Source organism: Nelusetta ayraudi, unplaced genomic scaffold, assembly GCF_046127955.1.
Source record: "Nelusetta ayraudi isolate G7.1 ecotype Tasmania unplaced genomic scaffold, CSIRO-AGI_Nayr_v1 ptg000019l, whole genome shotgun sequence".
NCBI lineage: Eukaryota > Metazoa > Chordata > Actinopteri > Tetraodontiformes > Monacanthidae > Nelusetta > Nelusetta ayraudi.
Genome location: NW_027466069.1, coordinates 3,784,426 through 3,805,047, shown reverse-complemented (window position 1 = coordinate 3,805,047; position 20,622 = coordinate 3,784,426). Strand labels below are relative to the sequence as shown.

The 20,622-nt window shown below is 47.2% G+C and overlaps 2 protein-coding genes across 3 annotated transcripts; both read right to left on the bottom strand.

Annotated features, from left to right (window-relative positions):
* Positions 1–9,586: 9,586 nt before the first annotated feature.
* Positions 9,587–12,587, bottom strand: LOC142888278 (tripartite motif-containing protein 16-like). Its single transcript, XM_076026438.1, has one exon. It carries the CDS (start codon positions 11,770–11,772, stop codon positions 10,105–10,107), a length of 1,668 nt encoding a protein of 555 aa, XP_075882553.1. The 5' UTR covers positions 11,773–12,587; the 3' UTR covers positions 9,587–10,104.
* Positions 12,588–13,579: 992 nt separating this feature from the next.
* On the bottom strand, positions 13,580–20,139 carry LOC142888277 (sodium-dependent neutral amino acid transporter SLC6A17-like). 2 transcript variants are annotated; one of them, XM_076026436.1, is made up of 12 exons: positions 19,999–20,139; positions 19,260–19,526; positions 18,315–18,472; positions 18,038–18,164; positions 17,177–17,358; positions 16,410–16,520; positions 15,446–15,687; positions 15,160–15,349; positions 14,853–15,045; positions 14,617–14,776; positions 14,038–14,200; positions 13,580–13,954 (listed from the first exon to the last, which is right to left on the bottom strand). In XM_076026436.1, the coding sequence occupies exons 2-12, from the start codon at positions 19,501–19,503 to the stop codon at positions 13,793–13,795; spliced, it is 1,932 nt and encodes a 643-aa protein (XP_075882551.1). In that variant the 5' UTR covers positions 19,504–19,526; positions 19,999–20,139; the 3' UTR covers positions 13,580–13,792. The 2 variants fall into 2 exon arrangements, with proteins under 2 accessions (XP_075882551.1, XP_075882552.1); XM_076026437.1 differs by having other exon boundaries at positions 19,260–19,573; positions 19,999–20,114.
* Positions 20,140–20,622: the final 483 nt, after the last annotated feature.

Here is a 20,622-nt window from a genome sequence, read left to right as displayed (position 1 = left end):
CCAAATCCCGTCCGGCTTACCGGCCATTCTGCGTGAATGTGTGTGTGCGTGTGCGCGCGTGCGTGTGTGTGTATGTAAGTATACCATGTAGGCATGTATTTCTATGCACAGACAACGGAAATAAAATTCATTCTCTCCCCCGTTCCTGTGTATGAAGATGAATTTCATCTTGTGCATGCGTATTAACCTTTGCGTGTGTGTGTGTGTGCGTGCGTGTGTGTGTGTGTGTGTGTGACATTAAGGCCGTTTACCTTGCAGCATCGGGGTAGCTCGCGGTGTCATCCACTGTGCCGCTATTTATAGCGGACGCGGGAGCAGGCGGCCGCTTGATCTCGCTGGCGGCGGGCGCCGCCCGTCGCAGCCTCCTTCCGGCTCCTCCGTGATTATGCAGCGAAGGTGCACATGGTGGCGTACACAACGCGTCTCCATGGAGACTCAGGGGTCGGGGGAGGAGGAGAGGGAGAGGAGGGTGACGAGCAAAACTCATTTCTGCTCGGTTTCCTTCATCTTCCCCTCACCCAGCGCCATTAAATCTCGCAAACTGGCCCTTTAATTGATCTTTGCTAGAGTGCGCATTGCCTCAGTCTTGAATATTCACTCACTGCTGGCATTGCTAACCAGCAATGATCAATTTTTATGCTTTTTTTTTCCAGTGTCTTTACACTCCTTTGCATTTGCTGAATAGTGAGTTTATAATAGTGAGCTCTAAGAATAACAACACTGATGGTACAGAAAGTGTTAGAAGGGCGCACCAGGAAAATGTTTCTCTTATTCCTCTCAAACTGACACTTTGCATCCCGGCCAGACGGTGCGTGTTCCTCCAGCTCCCAGGTGATAATTGCTTGACTGCTTCCCTTTTGGCGGCCCTGAACGCCACATCTGTGACGGCTCCGACCATCGGGCCGGACGAGAGGCGAGCGACCGATGGAAAGAACATCAGAGGTGGGAGTGGAGCAGGAGGTGCCGAGCCCCTGATTAAATCCCTTTTATTAACGGCGCCGCTGTCACCTCCCCTCCTGGGTGAGGGTTTTTTTTCTTTTTTGTTCCCCTCCACCCAAACGGGTTGTCATGACAATATCGAACACAGTTTCCATGGAGAGAGACTGAGCCATCTCACCGCCTCAGTCACCGGTGGCGGTGCGGGGACCATCTTGACCTCTTATCTTATTAATAACAAACTTATTAATAACAAACTTGGAAGTGTTGGAATCAGATATTTAACATTGTGCATCATTGCATATTGTGCTATTATATTTGTAACATTACATTTATATGTTGGAGTTATTACATTGAATTGAATGTATAAATGTATTGAATGTTACTATATGTAGTGCTTTGGTGTATATTTGATGATTATTACCAGTGCCTTGGGGGTGTTGAAAACCTTGTGAGCAAAGACTGCGTTACTCATTAAAGTCTAATGAACACTGATCTGGAGTGCCCAGAGAGTGGTCAGCTGAAGGAAGTGCCTTTGTGACCCTATACAGTTTGCGACCCATACAGTCACAGGGATGGGAACTTGTGAGCTGAGCTTGTCTTGCCACAAAATGGTTTCAACAGGTCACACCGGAAGGAAGGAAGGATGGACCATTGCGGCGACACGGCGCTCGTCAGCGACAAGTCTGGAGACGGGAGGAGGGCAATGGCACACAATGCGGTTGCTATGCAGATGGAGCCTCGGGGCCTCTTTGCTCATTGGCCGGCGCCCATATGAAGAGCTGACCTCTATTAGCCTTCAGCAGCAGCTGAAGTGGGTGAGGCAGCCACAGGAGCTCTTCAGCGGGCAGCAGGAGATCCAGGCTGGCGTCTCGTTCTTCCAGCCGGTGTGGTTTATTATCAGAGGTGGTGACGCCTATATATTTTATTTTTAAAGGTGCACATGGGTAAATTCATCACCATGGTTTTTTTTTTTACCACTTACAGGAAGGGAGCTAAAAGTGAGTTAGAGATTAGTTCGAGATGTACACTTTGTTTTTTGGAGGATCTGATCAGAAAATGGGTTTAGAATATGGGAGCATTAAATCCGTCACACACACACGCGCACACATACACACACACACACGCACACACACACACACACACACACACACACACACACACACACACACACACACACACACACACAGTCAGTGTTCTGGACCTGGTTGTAATAATTTGTTTTGACATGTTCGGCCCTCTTGATCCTGCAGCCTCTGACACTGGCAACTAGCTGCTCCGCAGACGAGTCATTTCTGCTTCTTTTCTGCCGATGCATCCTGGAAAATGAGTTTAACTCGTTTTAAGTCTGTTGTTGATGCAGACGTCTCCATTAGACTTACAGCAAGCACTAGAGCTTGCCTTTGGCTTTAAAGCTTGCTTTCCATGCTAACCCCCCCCCCCCCCCAAAAAAAATAATAATAATAAATCTGGACACCTGTTCTGTTTATCCAAAAAATGCCTCCGCTTACGACTGTTTATCTCTTTAAAGCCGATGAATCAGAAAATCCTCCTTGTGGAAATTCAGCGATGTGAACCGGAGGGAAATTGCTCAGGGACACGTACCAAAAATAATCGAAAGAGGAGCTGGAGCATGATCAGACTGTCCGTCCATCCTTCCGTCCTTTCATCCATCCCTCTTACAGTCTATCTGGACGTGTAAATATCACAAAGAAAGGCCCAGGGAATGGAACCAACAACCTTCTGGCTGTGAAGCAACACCTCTAACAACCGGGCACCTGCGCCTGGTACAAAAAAACATTCCTCTGCATGCGTCACATTTTGACTGCAGCGTTTGATCCTGCAGGTAAAAATAAAAAACAAAACAAAAGAATAGATGGACGCACACACACAAACACACAAACACACAAACACACACACAGAAAGATGAAACTGATGCTATCGACCCTTCGGCAGGGCGAAGGAGACGTAATGATCTGTGAAGAGCAGCAGAATTATTTCTCAGTCAAGCGTCCAGAGGGGAATTTCTCCTCACCGCGGAAACATTACGTGTTGAGCGCTGCAGTCTCCTGTGGGCCACTAATGGACAGCACTCCCCGTTCTGCTGCTGCTGTGTGTGTGTGCGCGTGTGCACACTTGGGCACGTGTGTGCATGTGTGTCAGAAAGAGAGAGAGAGGGAGGGAGGCAGGACGTGAAGTCGTGGCTCCATCAGCGCTGACCCCCGGTGGACGATGCATCCCACCAGTTCCACACTTGTGGTCCCGCCTCCAGCTCCACTCAGTCGGTCATCAGACCTTCATGTAACAATAAAGTGGACGCCAGACGGGAAAACTGGTTGTAATCAGTGGATAAAGTTTAATGAATGCAGCTTTAAAATGCTTAGCGTGTGCAATGATTTCCAGTCCTTTCAGGTGTTTACTTTCTGCCTGTGCCAGCGAGAGGTTTTCATTCATACATCTTTTATTTATTATTTTATTTTCCTCCTGATGAGCTATTCTGAGAGTGGAACGTTGCCATCCATTGTAATGATTGAGTGGGAAGCACCTTGTCAGCCGCTGGAGAGGCCGAGCCAGAAAGTGATTTGGCGCCACTGAGATTCACAACGGAAAAAAGAGAAATTGGAAAAATTGCATCTTTATTTTTACGAATTAACTAAATGAAAAAGGATGAAACTTTTTAAGAGCCCAAGTCGATGTGTTTTTAAATTCTGGTCCTTTATTATGATGCTTTTTTATTATACATCATCTTAGAAAATATATTAGATATCATTACGTGGATTCTATCAAGTCCACGTCAGGCTAACTGAGAAATCCTATTTGTGCGTGAGTGCAAATGTGCAAGGATGTTTTCTCACTGTGTGTTGTTGACTTATCCTTTAATTCTCTTGGCACAGTTGGGAAGGAAGCTTATTTTTCGAAGATCACTTCTTGGTTTTCAGTGACAAATCCTTTTTTCCCCTTTCAAACGGTGCTACCTTTGTGATGGGTCGAGCATCATAGCCGAGCATGTTGCCATGAAAATAATCCCAGTGAGAATTCAGGAAGTCTTATTTTCTAAGAAATTAGTAACGTGAACACCCATGTTCGGATTTGAACTCCTGGTTATTTCCTGGAAGCGGCAGTGATTTTCCAGCTGTGGGAGTCTGGAAGTGTCGGCTGTCAACCCTCTCGACCAGCGACCTTCACTGCTGGACTGTAGCCAAATTAGCTCCTTTTGTTCCTGGGAAGTCGACCCCTCGTACACGGGTCTCCCAGGTGTGTGCGTGTGAACAATGTCATTCCCAGAAACATTCCCACACATCTAAAACCGGTCGAAGCCGACATCCGGCAAGAAAAGTTTGGCCTGCTCTGAGTGTGATGCGCTCAGCCCTTTTTTCTTTAGCGCTCTCCGCTACCGTTAAGTAAATCCACGTGCAGATAAATCTCCTCGGGTGAGTCGCGTCTCATGCACCGCAAGAGCCGGGGGCCATTATGAAGCCATTAATATGTGCATTTCCTTCCCCGGAAACACCCAGCCATTTAGATTCCCATGCAGCCCCTCCCATGCGCGCGCACACACACAGCAGGGAGCCTTCACATTAACAGGATGATAAGAGTTAAAATCCACGAGCACGCAGCTCCCGCCACGAAATGACTTGCATCAAAGTGCAACGCTATCGGCGCCACCGCCGCTGCTGCAGTTTGTTTACAATAGCACGAGTACGCCAAACTTTTTTATTTTTTTGTCAACAATTAGGCTGCATTCCCTACGCATAATAAAACCTCAGCGCCTGGCAGCGGAGGCCTAATCAGCCGCCGCCGTCATTAGCAACAGGGCTCTTTCAGGGTCGCGGCACTTCCAGCAGGACGGCTGAATGGCTGCAATCATCCCTTATGACCTGGGCCTGCAAACACTAAATGGCTAATGCATTCGTGATGAGGCCTCCCCCAGGTGGTTTGGGAGTCATTAGGACGCCACTGTTACGCCGTCAAGATTCATGGCGGCGTTCTGCAGCGCAGCGAAGCCGCTCGCTGGTGGAATCATCGCAACATGATGTCTCTGTGTAAAACTTTGGTGACCTCCAAGGTGGACGAATGTAGGATTTCTTTGTGCGTGTGTTCCAGTTGTTGACTGTATTCAGAGATGGGCGGAGTAAAAGGGAGGCCAAGAGCCAAAAATCTGCCTTCTACAGTTTGGTCAGCAGGGACCGCCACAAATGGTTTCAAAAACACTAAAAATGATTGACTGTCAAAACAGAAAAGAGCCCTAAATTCACACCTTTACAAAGTGGCTCAAATTACTTTGTCGGTCTAAATGACTAGTAAGAAAAAAAAAAATCATTAAATCAGCCCGAGGGTCAATTTTTACAAAGCGGTTACATTCAATTTGTTTATTTAATCTGAATTCTTGAAGATAATTTTGAATAAAATGTCTCATAATCACGCTGTAACAAATTTGTACCTTTGCAATTATTCCCTCTAGGAAATACTCACGTTCCTCCCACTGATCAGCTTCAGGCTGCAGGGTTCAGACTCACTCTGACCGGCAGCAGAGAAGTGTGCGGTCGACCTCTCAGATAGACATTTCCATGTTTATTACATCCGGGGCTGGCCACATATTGGCTCCACCGCATGTTAGGCGTTGGGTTATTTGCATGCATTGGAGTTCGGAGCGCGACCACACCCTGATGCAGCATCTGGGACCGAGGAGGAGGAGGAGGAGGAGGAGGAGGAAGGGAAGCAGCCACCAGCTTCGGATGGCAGCTTGTTAGTAGGATTTTCATTCTGTTTTATTTTGTTTATGTGTTGCAGTTGTAGGCATTGATGATTAATTGATGAATATTCAACTCCCCAAAAATGGTTAAACAGTTCTTCTTGAGAAGTGTGATGTCAACAAGTGATTGAATTGAAAAAGGTGAAGGATTAAAAACCTGATTCTTCCTTTATTTCTTCGCAACTTTCAACTACAACATGAAACTCAAACGCTTGCTGAGCAGGTTGCCCGTGCTACCCAGTTACAGGCGGCGATGGCAGCCAGCTGTTTATTCACCAAAAACTTGTTCCCATCATTCTCTTCTGCAGGTGACACGACGTTTGAGTTCTGGAGGGGAAGCAGCGCCCCCTGTGTCCGGAGGTATTCACTGGCGGTCTGATGCCATAGCAAGCACACACAGAGCAGCGGTGGGGCCGAGTCAGTTGGCGCCTCGATTCCCAGATCAATGGATCAAATGAGTCTCATCGACCTGCTTAGAGGCCCAGGAATCCCAGAGTTCCCACAATCCTTTGCTTCCCGTCGCTCCACAGCAAGAGGACTGTTTGTGTGTTCTAGCTGTTGTTTCTCCAGTTTCCGGGCCGACTGATTCTGAGAGCGAGACTTGATTATCAGCACTACGTTTGGCAGTGCAGATAAACTTTTTTTTTTTGTCCCATGCTGATGCGCAGCAGACGTAATGGACGTGTGCAATGTTGTTTTGTTGTGTTGCCCTGTCACCCCGTGCTCTTCCTGCTGTGTCTTCAACTGCTTCCTGCTTACTGTGTTTACCCTGCAGATACGGATGACATCCATTATTTATTGAAAATTTTTTATGTTCCTTGCTGACCGACGACGAGATAAGAAGTTTGTCTCCTCGTCAGAGGCCGCTGTGATTTTTGAGCCGCTCCAGGAATCTGCTCCTGATTGGCCAATGGCGGACATGCATTTTCCCACCATGCAGTGAGGCAGGGGAGCTTCTTCTTCTCCTCATCAAAGGTTCATGGTCATGGCACTGCAGTTATTTCAGGTAGCTGCTCGTCAGCTGCTGTCTGAGGCATCTACCAGCTAATTGGAATGCGGGAAGGCAAAGTGCATTGTGGTGCACCAGCGGACGCAGTGTGCTGGTAATTGCCTCAGACTCCACCCTGCACCTTCTGTTTTCTGCAACACAGGGATTACTCTCGAGGTAACTTCAATAATTTTTTCCCTCCCCTTTGTAAGTAAACATTTCCTCAGACACTTTCACCTTTTTGCACCTGGACTCACAAGAACAAAACACACAGATTCCCCAACACCGACGAGGACGAGGGGATTAATTGTCCGATTGCTTCTTGTTTCCTTCCGCTCTGCGTCACGCTGCTGACCTCTTCGGCTCTGGGAGCTGTGTGTGAAACCTGTCGCACTTCCAGCAGGAAAAAACAAAACCAAGTGGAAGCAGCAGCTGCGCAACCTTTTTCCCCGGTTACTCACTGTCCACGCAAGCTGATGGCGATGATATCAGGATGACTATTAGGCTGCTGGTCATCCAGATTTAAATGAAAATTTTCATAATTAAAGAGTTTTAAAAGCTCTAAATAATTAAAAAAAAAAAAAAAAAAAAAAAAAGCACTTCTGTCTAAAAGTCTTGCACTTGCACTTGCTCAGTGTCTCAGTAAAAGTCTGCTCAAACATGCAGTTCTGGAAATTGGCCTTCTGTGACATCATAAACGCCACCTCATTGATATACCTTTTACCTAGTAAGCAACTGCGCACCTAGTCAGGTGTCGGCTGACTGGCTGCCTTGATTTTTGCCCCCAACCAGTCATGTGAAGGTCCAACAGCATCAGTTTTTGCAGGCGGCTGTAAACAGAGGGCTAAATTAGCTGTTTTCTGGAGCTCAAGAGAGGTTGTTTTTTTTTAATTCATCGTGTGAGACGCTTCTCGAGTATCAGAGATCGAAACGATTTAATGGGACCTTTGAGTGACCGCACCACTGTGGAAAAGCTAATTAATTGTCTGGGGCCTATTTAGCAGCGTGCACACAGCGCAACGTCTGGAAAATGTGCCAGTTCTCCACATACTTGCCCATGCAGGGACCTCACAGATGTCTACAGCATCCCACCGTCGAAGGCAGTGAACCGCACAGCCCGTGGTGCGCGCAAACCTCAGCGGCTTCGGTCGTTTGTGTAAAACCTAAAGCGAGGCCATTTGTGCCGCAGCACAATAGCGTTCCAGCGCTTAGCGAGCCACTGAACCACCATTCCAGAGGACATTCTGTTCAGTGCCGTCACCCATCACTGCCTTTGGCTGACGAAGAATCGAGCGCATTAAAGGTGCAACATGTGGTCTGGGGCACTGAAATAGCCGCTAGAGCACCGCGGTGTTTGCAGCGGCTGACGGCCGGGTTGAGCACTAATGAGGCGTCTCGGCTGTCAGGTTAGCGGCCCTGATGAACACACACACACACACACACACACACACACACACACACACACACACACACACACACACATACGACCATCTGGCCGGCCTCTGCTCTATGAGAGAGTGTGACTGACAGATCGCTGCCCACGCTGTCCTCCTGCTGCTCCTTCAAGGAAAACGAGTGTGAAAAGTGTCTGGCAACATTTGTCTTTACCTGGATCAGGTGATGGGACAGTTGGGAGGAGAAGAGTGGGAGGAGGAGGAGGAGGAGGAGGAGGAAGAGGAGGAGAGAGAGAGAGAGAGAGAGAGAGAGAGAGAGAGAGAGAGAGAGAGAGAGAGAGAGAGAGCACTGGGCTTCTCCTTAATGCGTGTATGCATAGCCGCTCTGTGATTGTAACATCATCAAGTCACCTCAGCACATTTGGATGTTGATGATTCGCGCTGCTCTGCGGCGGGAAGTGATTTGTTTACAGGAGACAGAGAGTGAGCGCACGGGAGCTGAGAGCTCAGAGCTGAGAGGAGAAAAAAAAAAAAAATCACCTCAGCTTAGCCGTCAGCGCGGCTGTTCCACTGACCCGCTCCTTCCTTATTGAATCAAATCAGATGCCCAGCGCTTGCTGGAATGTGTTGGCTAATTTGTTTTGACGGCGTTTTCTAGTTGTCACTCAAAACTCCTCACCACACCACCTCCAAATTACAATTACATTAAAATCACGCCCATTCATCATTACTTTCTGAGTTTGACCCCCCCAGCACCCAATGAGCTGCAATGGGACAAAAGATATGAGTTCAATATTTCACTGAGTACACTTGACTAGATCTTTGTATGATGAACTGGTGATGGGGTTGATTGATTGTTACCAATCACACTCTTCAAAATGTATTAATTAATTAATTAATTCATTCATTCATTCGTTTTCCTTACTACCACAGTTTTTTTGATCGCTCTAAGAAGAGAAAGTTAAGAAAAAGAATCGCTGCCTCCTCAGTTTCACTGCCAGTGAACACAACACACCAGCAGAACATGGAGTTAGCGCTGGTAACAGTTTAGCTTCGTGATACAGCTGTTGCACTTTGAAAATAACCTTAAAACTAAAGTTGCTTGCTTTGACTTTTGTCTTTGGTCACCGAGGACAAAAACATTCACCCACGGCACAGTTTCATAAGCCTTCAAGCTTTCAAAATGTGAAAATGTAAAAGTCTACACGCAGGGAATTTAATTTAAAAATGGAGGTCGCACTCATTGTTGGTCAAAACTCTAAGCAAATCAGTCCCCTGCTCTGGTGTTTTACCATTTTGCTTCCAACCCTCAAAATGGTGAGGGTTGAAAGCGTGTTGGCACCAGTGGAAACCACGACAAATCGAGCCAAGCCGAGCCAAGCCGAGCGGAGTTGCGCTGGTGGAAACCGTCCCTCTGACTCCCCCCTCTGGTGGCCACCCGGTCCTGCAGCCTGACATCAGTCACGTCAGCTCATTTACTGGCACCAGTTCACTGCAAGGAAACACTCCCACTGCTTTCTGGATTGTCTTGATGCTTTATTGGTTCAATTCAAAAGTTGATCTTTCACTTGACCTTGTTGTGGAATATAGACTGATGGCATATTTCATGAGTTATTGATTCACTATTGTCATATTGAGCCCAACAACCAGAATCAAAAGACAAAATTCTCTCCAAATATTTACATCCATTAATCTGATTCTTGACAAATGGATCAACAGTCAGAAGGTTCATCAGATGGATCAGTTCTTGAAAGGTCAAAGGTCAAGAAAGGTCCAGAGTGAAAACAGACCTCAGCTGTGTTACCACAGTAATAACGTTGCTATCTGAACTAATCACACATTATTAATCTGTGGGATGAATCGGCTGCAGAGGAAGAGAAACACCCAGCAGCCGTCACCAGGAGCACATACAGGAAGTGGTGTCCAGGCCAAGCCCACCTTGTTTGACTGACAGCCGGAGACATTCGGCAACAAACATGAAGACAAACACTCAAAGGTGAGAATTCAGCTCAGAATCTCTCGAGCGACTTCAGTCACACTTTCATCAACTCTGCTGAACCACGCTCAACATGAAAGCCAACATGTAGTGGCTGTGTGAAGCAGGTCTGGACTCTGTGGAGGAGCTCCATGGTTCCAGAGACGCTGTAGAAGGACAGAAGACCTGCCCTGTGGTCCAGGTGCACTCCCACTCTGGAGGAACTGGGACCTGAGACAACAGTCATGACCTTGTTGTGATAAAACCTATATTCTCCACCTGAGTAACAATCTAAACTCCAGGATTTGTCATTGAATCCAAATCCACTTTTGCTTGCCGTTTCTGCTCTGCTGATGTTCCTGTAGGCCACTGCTACACCAATCTCAAACCCACTCCACTCCACCTCCCAGTAGCATCGTCCAGTCACACTTTCTCTACTCAGGACCTGGTTACAGGAAGTGAATCTGTCTGGATGATCACAATTAGACTGAACTTCTTCCATACGTGTCACTTTTCTGTTCTCCTCAGATAATAACAGGTATTTGTTCACTGTGTTTGGATCCAGAGTGATTTGATGAGAATATCTGAGGAAGCCCTCTCTGCTCCGGGGTTCTGGTTCTGGCAGTAGAACATCAACGTTCCTCACTGTCAATGAGATATTTGTCTCAGTCTCCATCAGAACGTGCTGTATTTCATCTCTCAGCTTGGTTACAGCTGCTGCCACGTCCTCAAAGTATCTCAGAGGACGGATCTCCAGGCTGGAGGAGTTTGGAGACTGACTGAGTTCTGGCAGTGAGGAGAAGCTGTGGAGAAACTGGCTGTGGTCCAGTGTGTTTGAGATATTCTCCAGCTCATCGTCTCTTCTCTTCAGCTCCATCATCTCCTGCTCCAGCTTCTTCTGAAGCTCTTTGACTCGACTCACTGCTGCCCCCTGTGTGGATCTGACCTGCTGCTGCACCTCAGACTGTCTTTTCTCCAGCAGATGGATCATCTGGGTGAAGACGTCCTCGCTGTCCTTCACTGCTTTATCAGCAGATCTGTCGATGGACTCCACCTCCATCTGAAGCACCTTCAGGTCGTCCTCTGTGCGCTGGATCTTCTGCTGGATCTTCGGCCTGGTATCCTCCAGCTCTCTCTGCCTCTCACTCCTCTCTGCTGCTGCTGTCACTGTGTGGTGACCTTGATGATCATCCATAGTGCAGAGATAACAAATGATCTTCTGATCAGTGCGGCAGAATATCTTCATCACCTCATCATGACGAGGGCAGATGATCTCCTGGAGCTGCTGGTTGGGTTCCACCAGCTTGTGTCTCTGTAGGGGAGGAACATCACGATGAGGCTGGAGGTGAGAGTCACAGTAGGAGGCCCGACAGTCCAGACAGGACTTGACGGCCTTCAGTTTCCTCCCAGTGCAGACATCACAGGCCTCATCTCCAGCTCCAGCATAGCAGTGATCAGCAGGAGCAGCTTTGAGTGCAGTCTTCTGCAGGGTCTCCACTAGAGCTGTTAACAGGGTGTTCCTCTCCAGGACAGGCCTCGCTGTGAAGGTCCTCTTACATTGAGGGCAGCTATAGACTCTCCTCTCCTCCTCCGCATCCCAGTGATGTTGGAGACACTTCCTGCAGTAGTTGTGTCCACAGGAAGTGGTCACCGGATCCTTCAGAAGATCCAGACAGAGGAAACAAGAGAAGGGTTCTGAGTCCAGCTGAGTTGCTGCCTGAGACATGTCCCCTCTGAGAGCCACTGACTGACTGACTGACTGGGTTCCACCTCCACAGCAGTGGAGCTACTTAAAGCTGAGGAAGAGGAAACACCCAGGCAGGGCTGTGATTGGCTGCAGGGACCACAGGGGGCGGAGCTTCTAAAGTCCTGACTCATTCCTGGAAGAGGAGTGTCAGGCTGTGTGTGCGTGTGCGTGTGTGTGTGTTTCTGCTTTGCTCACAGCTGGTTGACCTTTGACCGTGGACTGAGATCCAGCTGACAGTGAAACCATCAGTTCAGTTAGCCGCAGCTGGTTCACTGACTGACTGACTGACTGAGCAGCAGCATCAGGTAGCTGACGGAGAGAACTGGGAGCACTAGGCCCCGCCCACCTTGTTTGATTGACGGCTGAAGACAGACGACGACGGATCAAAGTTCAAGGTTCACAAACTGAGGCGTTTGGTTAATGTTTGCAGGTGATGTGATTGCTGCTGAGACACACACACACACACGCACACACACACACACACACACACACACACACACACACACACACACACACACACACACACACGCACGCACACACCTGCTTATCACCAACAGGTGATCTATCGTCTTTCACAATCTCTGACAAACTGTAACCCAGATGAACAAAGATCAGAACTCATTTAAATCAGTTGTTTAACACTGTTGACTATCAACACACTGTCCTAGCAGAGAAGTGGTCGCGGCTGAAACTATCACTGGTGTCACAAAGTCGTCAATTATTAGACAAAAATATCTGCACAACTTGTGTGGACTACCACACAAAGCACAAGACAGCACCTGCTTCATTCAACCACTGTTCCAACAGTCAACAACTGTTGGAACACAAGGAGCGACACTTCTCACACATTTCCAAAATTGCTAACACACCAACACACCTACAACACAGAACTTGTTGTGTGCTTGAATGCTCAAAAGCTGACATTCTAATCCAAACACCTACACTAGTTTTCAAAACACAATACACCAACTGGAGAGAACACACGCAGACACAAGGAGAACATGGAAACTCCAGGCAGAAAGGTCCCAGGAAGGGCCCGGAATCGAACCCTAGACCTTCTTGCTGTGAGGTGGCAGCACTAATCACTGCACCACAGTGTCGCCCCACATTTACTTATGACAAGTTTTTTCTTTATTTTCATGGGGATAGGAGACCATTAGTTAAGGTTAAGTTGGGCCCCACACGCACTAGATGGACATCAGACATCTAAAGGCGAAATTAATAAATGTGACGTTGGCAAAGGATAATGAACTGCATCTCAAACATTTAGGCAGTAACGCCTGAAATGTATATTGTCATCGGAGCCTCTCATCTCTTTCGCCACAGGTGCAGCAGACAAAGCGAGGCGTCCCCTCCTCTCCACATCTGAAGTGTTTGTGAGCTCTTGCCACTGCTGGTTCCCCTGGGTAACGCGGCTGTCTTCACAGCAGCGGGTCACCGGGAGGGGGGCCCTCATTCAGCGATGGACAATAGATTGGCGCAGTCGCACATCTGCACCTGCAGACAGGTGTGTATCTCTGCAAGAACATGGACTCTGCCTGTTCCCTGGATTTGCTAGAACTGGGAGGGGAAGTCTGGGAGCTGGGCAATATAAGACGTCAGGCAGCCTTGATGGTTTGATGGATGAGTGAAAACGTCTTGATTTTGTTCACTAAAATGCAGATGTGCCGTTCAGTTTTACTAATAAGCCTGTATCTGCAGCAGCATTCATGATCATCTTTAGGATCAGCTACTTTTTCATAAGCTCTGTTTCCTCCACTGTGCTTCAGTGTTGAGAAATAACGTAAGGGATGAAAACGGCAAATTCTTGTATATGTACTCAGTTTATTGTGAGGAACATTAGTACAAGGTTCAACAGGAGTGAGTGAAGCAGAGTTAGAATGAAAAACAGGTTTTTGGAGGACTTATACAATAAATGAGCCCAGGTGCCACCTGGTGATCCAAATAGACAGATGGACATCGGAGGGAAAAGGGACCTGGCTGAAGTTCCAGCCTGTAATCAGGTGCTTTGATGGAGCACCAGCAGTTTGCATGGGATCTTAGAAGTGAGATTGAAGTGTCGGGTGATGAAGATGATGGGCAGCGGCAGGAGGGCCACAACGATGAGGAGGTAGGCCATGGCCGAAGCCCACGGAGGGTAGCTCTGGAAACGTTCGACTGCCTGAAGAACAACATGGAGGTACAGGGGAGACGAATGAGAACATAGGCAGATGATTCAAGGGGAGGACGTCTGCAGAAACTCACCTCCGATGCCACCCAGGCACTATATCCTGCAGGACTGAGGGCCATCTGCACTATGGTGGCAATGGTGAGGGCGGCCAGCACGGTCGGCGTCACGTAGCACCACATGTAGTAAAGGAGGCCGTACGGCCTGAAGCCGAGCATGTCCTCCAGGTCCTGCATGAACCTGCCGGCAGTTCATGACAACAGAGGAAAATAACATCTACCAGTAGTTTGATGCCTTAAAATCATCCTGTGACGACTTGATGGCAGAGAAAGTCTGTGAGGCAGTTTGCCAAAGCCAGAAATGTCTTCTGTGAGATGATCCCAGAGGGGAAAAAATCGCTGGCTCATTAAAATTAATTCTGATTCCTCCTTTGGGAATCATTAATACGCATCAGATACCAAGTTATTTTGGACCATGCTGGATGATTCACACTATTACTGGGCTGAAAAAGAGGGGGCCCAAATTCCCCTTAAGCACTGGAGAGAATGATGGAGATACTTCCTTTTTGGGGGGGAATTTGGGCGGGGGGGTCGGGGGTCGTCTAAACACACACGGTTGTCTTTTTCACCAGGCAACAGCGACGTATTAAGAGTTACCGCTTGCCGCCGTAGATCCAGGCCACGCTGACGTTCTCCAGCAGTGCGACCACGGTGAGGGGCAGACCGGCCGAGTAGTCGTCGAACATAGTGACAAAGTAGTTCCCTGTCGACTCCACAAATGGCAGGCCCAGCAGGAAGGCCGTGAAGCAGAGAACCACTGGAGGAAAGAAAGAGGAGGAGTCGTTTGCACCCAGTGGGACAAACTTAATCACTAGGCAAATAAAGAAGCTCACCGCACAGGATCTCCTTGCGGATCTTGAAGGCGTCCAGGATGGGCGTGGTCAGGCCGGTGATGATGCCGATCATGCTCCCGAGGCCCAGGTTGATGAGCATGAAGAAGAACATGACGGACCAGAAGGGGCTGGCGGGGAAATGAGTCATGGCCTCGGTGAAGGCGATGAACGCCAGGCCGGTGCCCTGAACCGCCTGCAGACAACCAGGAGCAGCTTTAGTTGTCTGTTAGCTCGAGCCGCACCATTAGACTAAACACCAGCAACTTTGCGGAAACATTTTATTGCTTCAACACTTATCTACTCTGACCTTGTTGAGTTCGTCCTCTAGCACGCAGGCGTCCAGGCCCAGCTGAGTAAAGTTGTCCTCCTTCACCGTCTTAATGATGCCGTAAATCACAGCGTAGTCCTCAGTGGACAGGTGGGAGAAGTTGACGTTGGGAGGGAGCATGTTGATGAGCTCAGGTGAAGTGAAGAGGCTCATCATATTCCCTGCATTTCTTTGGATAGGGAGGATGAAAAAAAACCCAACATTGGCAGATTCATGATGTCAGCAGTTCTATCGGCTCACGTTGGCTTCCGGAGGACACACTCACTCTGCGATGCACTTCTCGTTCAGAATGTTAGCCTTGAAGCCCAGGACGGCGAACACCACCACAGTGGCCAGGATGGAGGTGAAGAAGTTGACCAGCGGGACCAGCAAGGCGTCCATTTGGCAGTTGTTGTCCTTCTTGGTGTAGCTGGAGAACGCGATGACGCCTCCGAACCCCAGGCCGAGGGCGAAGAAGACCTGCGTGGCCGCCTCCCTCCACACCTGCAGCTCCAGCATCTTCTCCAGCTGCACACGGGGAGACAGCATTGATTAGTGAATGATTAGTGATGCCATAATTGGCGCAATATAAATGAAAAAGTTGATAATCTCAGAAAATCTGAATCTATTGAAGTCATATACAATACCAGTCAAAACTTTGGACACACCTGTTTCTTCTTTATCTTTACTACTCTCAGATACATCCTGAGGACATTGAATATATGACCAAAATATGAGGATTAATGTGGCAAAAGGTGTTAAATACCTAAATATGTTATTTTATATATATTTTATATGAAGGTTGGCTACTCTAGAACATCTGAAATATAAAACTTGTTTTATTTCACACTTTTTGTTTAATACATATTCCATATGTGTTCATTCATAGTTTTGATGCCTTAGTGACGATCTACAATGTAAATAGTCATGAAAGTGAACGAAAAACCATTACATCAGAACTATGTGTCCAAACGTTTGCCCGCTAGTGTAGAATATCAGTTTGGATTGACATATTTTCACCACTAGAGTGCGACATAGACCCAAAACGCTCCACAACCGTATTATAAGAACATTTCTGCACTGCAGGGTAACAATCAGTAGTTTAACCAGGATAAGAGACTGACGTCACTGCCACGTCATTACTTGCTCTTTCAACTCTCTCAAACGATCCCTTTTTTTCCTTTTTTCTTTTCTTTTCTTTTTTTTCACTGTGCGTGGCTTGGCCCCTGCTCAGTCTCGTTCCCTCTCACCTTTGGGGTGAACATGTACGCGATGCCGTCCACGGCGCCTTTCAGCAGCAGACCTCGCACCAGGAAGCAGAAGAGCACCACGTAGGGGAATAGGGAGCTGAAGTACATCACCTGAGAGAGACGGACAGAGAGAGCAGTTCGCGGCGTTGCCATGGAGACGCTCCCTTTCAAACGGCTCTGTTCTCTCTCGCAGAGTGACGCTGAGGTAGAAAACGAGGCGAATGGTGCCCAAAGTGCTCTGCGAAATCGTCGAAAACTCTTTCCTGCAGCGCCGCGGGGTATTGTTTTCAGACCTGACAGTAAAAGCTGGGTCTTTAGTTACTAGGTGACTCACGCTCTGGACCGAGATGAATAAAGACAATTTGTTTGCAGCTGTCTGGCATCTTTCCATCTGCATCCTGTCGTGGTTTTCCGCTCGCTTTGCTCACAGCTAACGAGCGCTGCGTGTGTCTCCCTCTCATTATGAAGTATGGATACGTAAAGGCTGACTGATGTTGTGGAGGGCAGCAAGGTGGTGCAGCGGTTGGCGGAGCAGCGAGTTTTGCCTGTTCTGGTTATGCCCAAAGACACAGAAGGCTAAACTATCCGTGAATGTGAATGTGCATGCTTATTGGTTTCCACTAAGGCCTACAACTGCTGCCCAGGGTGTGAGCCCGACCTTTTTACCTGAGCCAGCTGGCATAAACCCCTTCCCTGCCAAAAAAAACCAACAACCCAGAATCAACATGTTAAACGAGATTGTTTGCATGTTGCACATTCCTCTGCACCTTCCCAGACGACTGGATGCCCTTAATGACGGCCAGGCTGACTATGGTCCAGGCGGCCAGCAGGGACAGGGCCATCTTCCAGTTGATGCCGCCCGAGTCGTTGATGCTGCTGGCGATGTCGAGGGCCTCGCGGTACCAGAAGTAAGTGGTGGCCGTGCTCCTCTCGCACTCTGGCTCCACCACTTTGGCGGCAAAAGGAGGAGGAGGAGGAACAGTTAAAAGAGTGATTTGTAAAGTGAAGATGCATCGTCAGATGAATTTTCTAGTGTGCCGGGAACATTTAAAAACTGACATGGGGTTTTCTTTCAGTCTGCAAGATTACACCCTAAAGTCTCAGTGAAGTTTTAAGGAAGCGCAACACTAACACAGCGGTTGGAAAATATCAGCTAACACAGGAAACACAGTGGCCATGCGAACACGTGAGCCCTTTGCAGAAAACGAGGCTTCCACTGCCAAAAGAAAATTATGCTATTTTATGCTGGAGCCATCGTGAGGTGGCCCATTTATTCTTGAAAGCAGACAGCAATGTCCTTTCACCTTCAATATTTGTGTGGGAGGAAATTACAATTTATTCTTTAAACACAATTTTAAACTTTTTTCACTGAAAAAAAAAACAATCTGACCTACATGCACACAGCAGGCATTTGGCCCCACAGACATCCTGAGTCTGCCAGTGCTGCTTGACTGCAGTCTGCTCAATGCCGAGAGAGACGCGTTTAGCTGCTCAGTACTTAAACCTTGTTTGCGACCATGTAGCTTGCCGGCCTGTGACCGTGCAACAGGGACTCATTCATCTTTTTTTTTTTTTTTTTAATCATGTTTTCCTCTTTATGTCCTTCGGTTCCGTCGAGGGTCACTCACCGGCCCCGTCTCCACTTCCGTTCATAGGGCATTCAGCCCAAGGCAGCGGGTATTGGAAAGAGCTGCCGAAATAGAAGATGCTCCAGCCGATGATGACGTTGTAGTAGAGGCCCACAAACGCGCAAACCTGAAGGTAAAAGCGGCAGCAGCGTATTTTTCCTTTAGAACATTTTGCTACACGCAACTTCAAAGCTCACGAATTGTGTTGTAGGACCTGCAGCGCAGCCATGTCTCAGGTACTCCACAGAAGGGACCGTGTGGACCCGTCGGTACTCACCACCAGGCTGGAGAACCCGATCCCACCCAGTTTTGGGTAGATGTAGTTCCAGACGCCGATGCTGCCGCGTCTGATCTTCTGACCCACCGCCAGTTCCAAGTAGAAGAGCGGGATGCCGATGAGGAAGAGGAGGATTAGGTAGGGCACCAGGTAGGCACCTGAGACACACACACGGGTGAATTTCAAAAGAGCCTTAATGGATTTTGTTGTCAAGTTACTTAAAAAAAAAAAAAAAAAAAAAGTAGCAACCCTAACCCTAACCCTTTTTCAGTTTCAGTCAAAGTGTGTTCTCTGTCACAACCAGGTTGATTCTCAGCCGATCTAATGAGCTTCTTCCTCCTTCTAATGGTGTCTGCAGAATCAGCTCGGCACAGAGTAAACTCGCTGTCAGGTTTTGTTGTTGACTGTTGAAACTGTTGTAAAACCTTGCAAACTTGTCGCTAACCCAGTCACTTTGCGACTACAGAAACACAAGTTTTAGGCTTCCTCATTCAGACTCGTGCACACTTGGTTGGTCCCATTGATGACCCATAACAGTGGATTTTTTTCCCAGTAATTTAGAATACTGACTGGACAAGACTGCAGACGGAACAACATACCGTATTCCAGTATTCCGCTCAAATCCAAGAACGTGATTTATTTATTTTTTACGTGCCATTAAAAAAATGATTCCCAGCTGGACGCTCAATCTATGGAGGATTTTTACTTTTATTTATTTATTTTTTCGTTTTTCAGAATTAATGAAAACCGTGCTGGAGCTGGCACTGACTCAGCACAATACCTCTCATTGTTAACAATTACTCGGCCTCCTCCACTAGGGGGACACATTTTCACCATGGGTGGCCAATTTGGGCGCAGACCTCTTAAAACCTGGAACGTATTTCTTGATTTACACTTTAGGCTACACACGAATGGAGAAGCCACAAAAGACGCTTGTTTGCCTACCACCGCCGTTCTTCTGGCACATGTAGGGGAACCTCCAGACGTTGCCAAGGCCCACTGAGAAGCCCACCTGGGCCAGGATGTACTCCACCTTGTTGCTCCAGGAGGGTCGGCCCTCCTCGGAGTCTGAATCTGCGGGTAGAGGGGGGGCCGTGCTCCCCTGACCGCCCTTGAAATCTATCATTTGCTGCAGAGCGACGTCACCTTGCCCTGCAGGTGAACTTATGTTTCTTCCCTGTTCTCTCATCGTCCAGGGCTAGTGTAGACCCACTGGTGGCGGTGGAAGAGAGAGCAAGGGAAGGGGTTAGTTTCTCCGGCTGGGAAAAGATCAGAAGGCAGGAAATACTGGACGTGATGAAGCTGAGGAATCTCATTCACTGCTGTATATTATCTGCTGCTATGTTCTCGCCACCCAAAGCTCTAGACTCCTAACCCGACTGACCCTGAGACACTAGTTGAACCTGATAAATGTGGAAGCTGTTCTGACTTGAAAGAAAAAAAATGCACACACACTTTGAAGGCACGAACTAAAACCAATGTGTTGGATGATGCAACAGATCTCCTGTTTGCATGACAATCCCGAAAAATGACTTCTTTTGTTTGTCGTCAATCAATATTTTCCTTCTTATTTCCATTTTCTTTTTGGTTTGTTTTTGAAAGAAATGACAGTGAATGCATCCAAAGTGCTTTTTGTGTTATGGCAAAAACAAAAAGCTGTATTGTATTGATTTCACACATGTACCTGTTCTGATATATATATATATATATATATATATATATATATGTAGGTGAAAAGGCAAAACTCCAAATGAAGTTCCCAAAGAAAATCCAGTCAATCCTTAATAACAGCTTCCTATTGAGTTTGCTAAATATTCACTGAATCTGCTGATTTCTTAAGATTTCTTTCCCTTTAAATTTGAATGTTTGTCCTTTAATTCTTTAATCTCATTTATTCCATTCAACACCTTCTGGAACACGTGGTGGTGACTGCCAACCACATTCTTTTTTTCTTTTACACACACACACACGCACACACACACACACACACACACACACACACACACACACACTTTGAAGTAAGGGAAGTAAGGGACTAGAACCAATGAAAAATTACTTTTTTGTTTGTCGTCAATGAATTTTTTTTTTATTATTATTTTCCATTCTTTTTTTTATTTTTGAGTAAATCCAGCCAAAGCCAAAGTACTCTTTGTGTTACGGCAAAAATAAAACGCTGTACCTGTTCTCATATATATGCATGTATATATATACATATATATATATATATATATATATATATATATATACATATATACATATATATATATATATATATATATATATATATATATATATGTATATATGTATA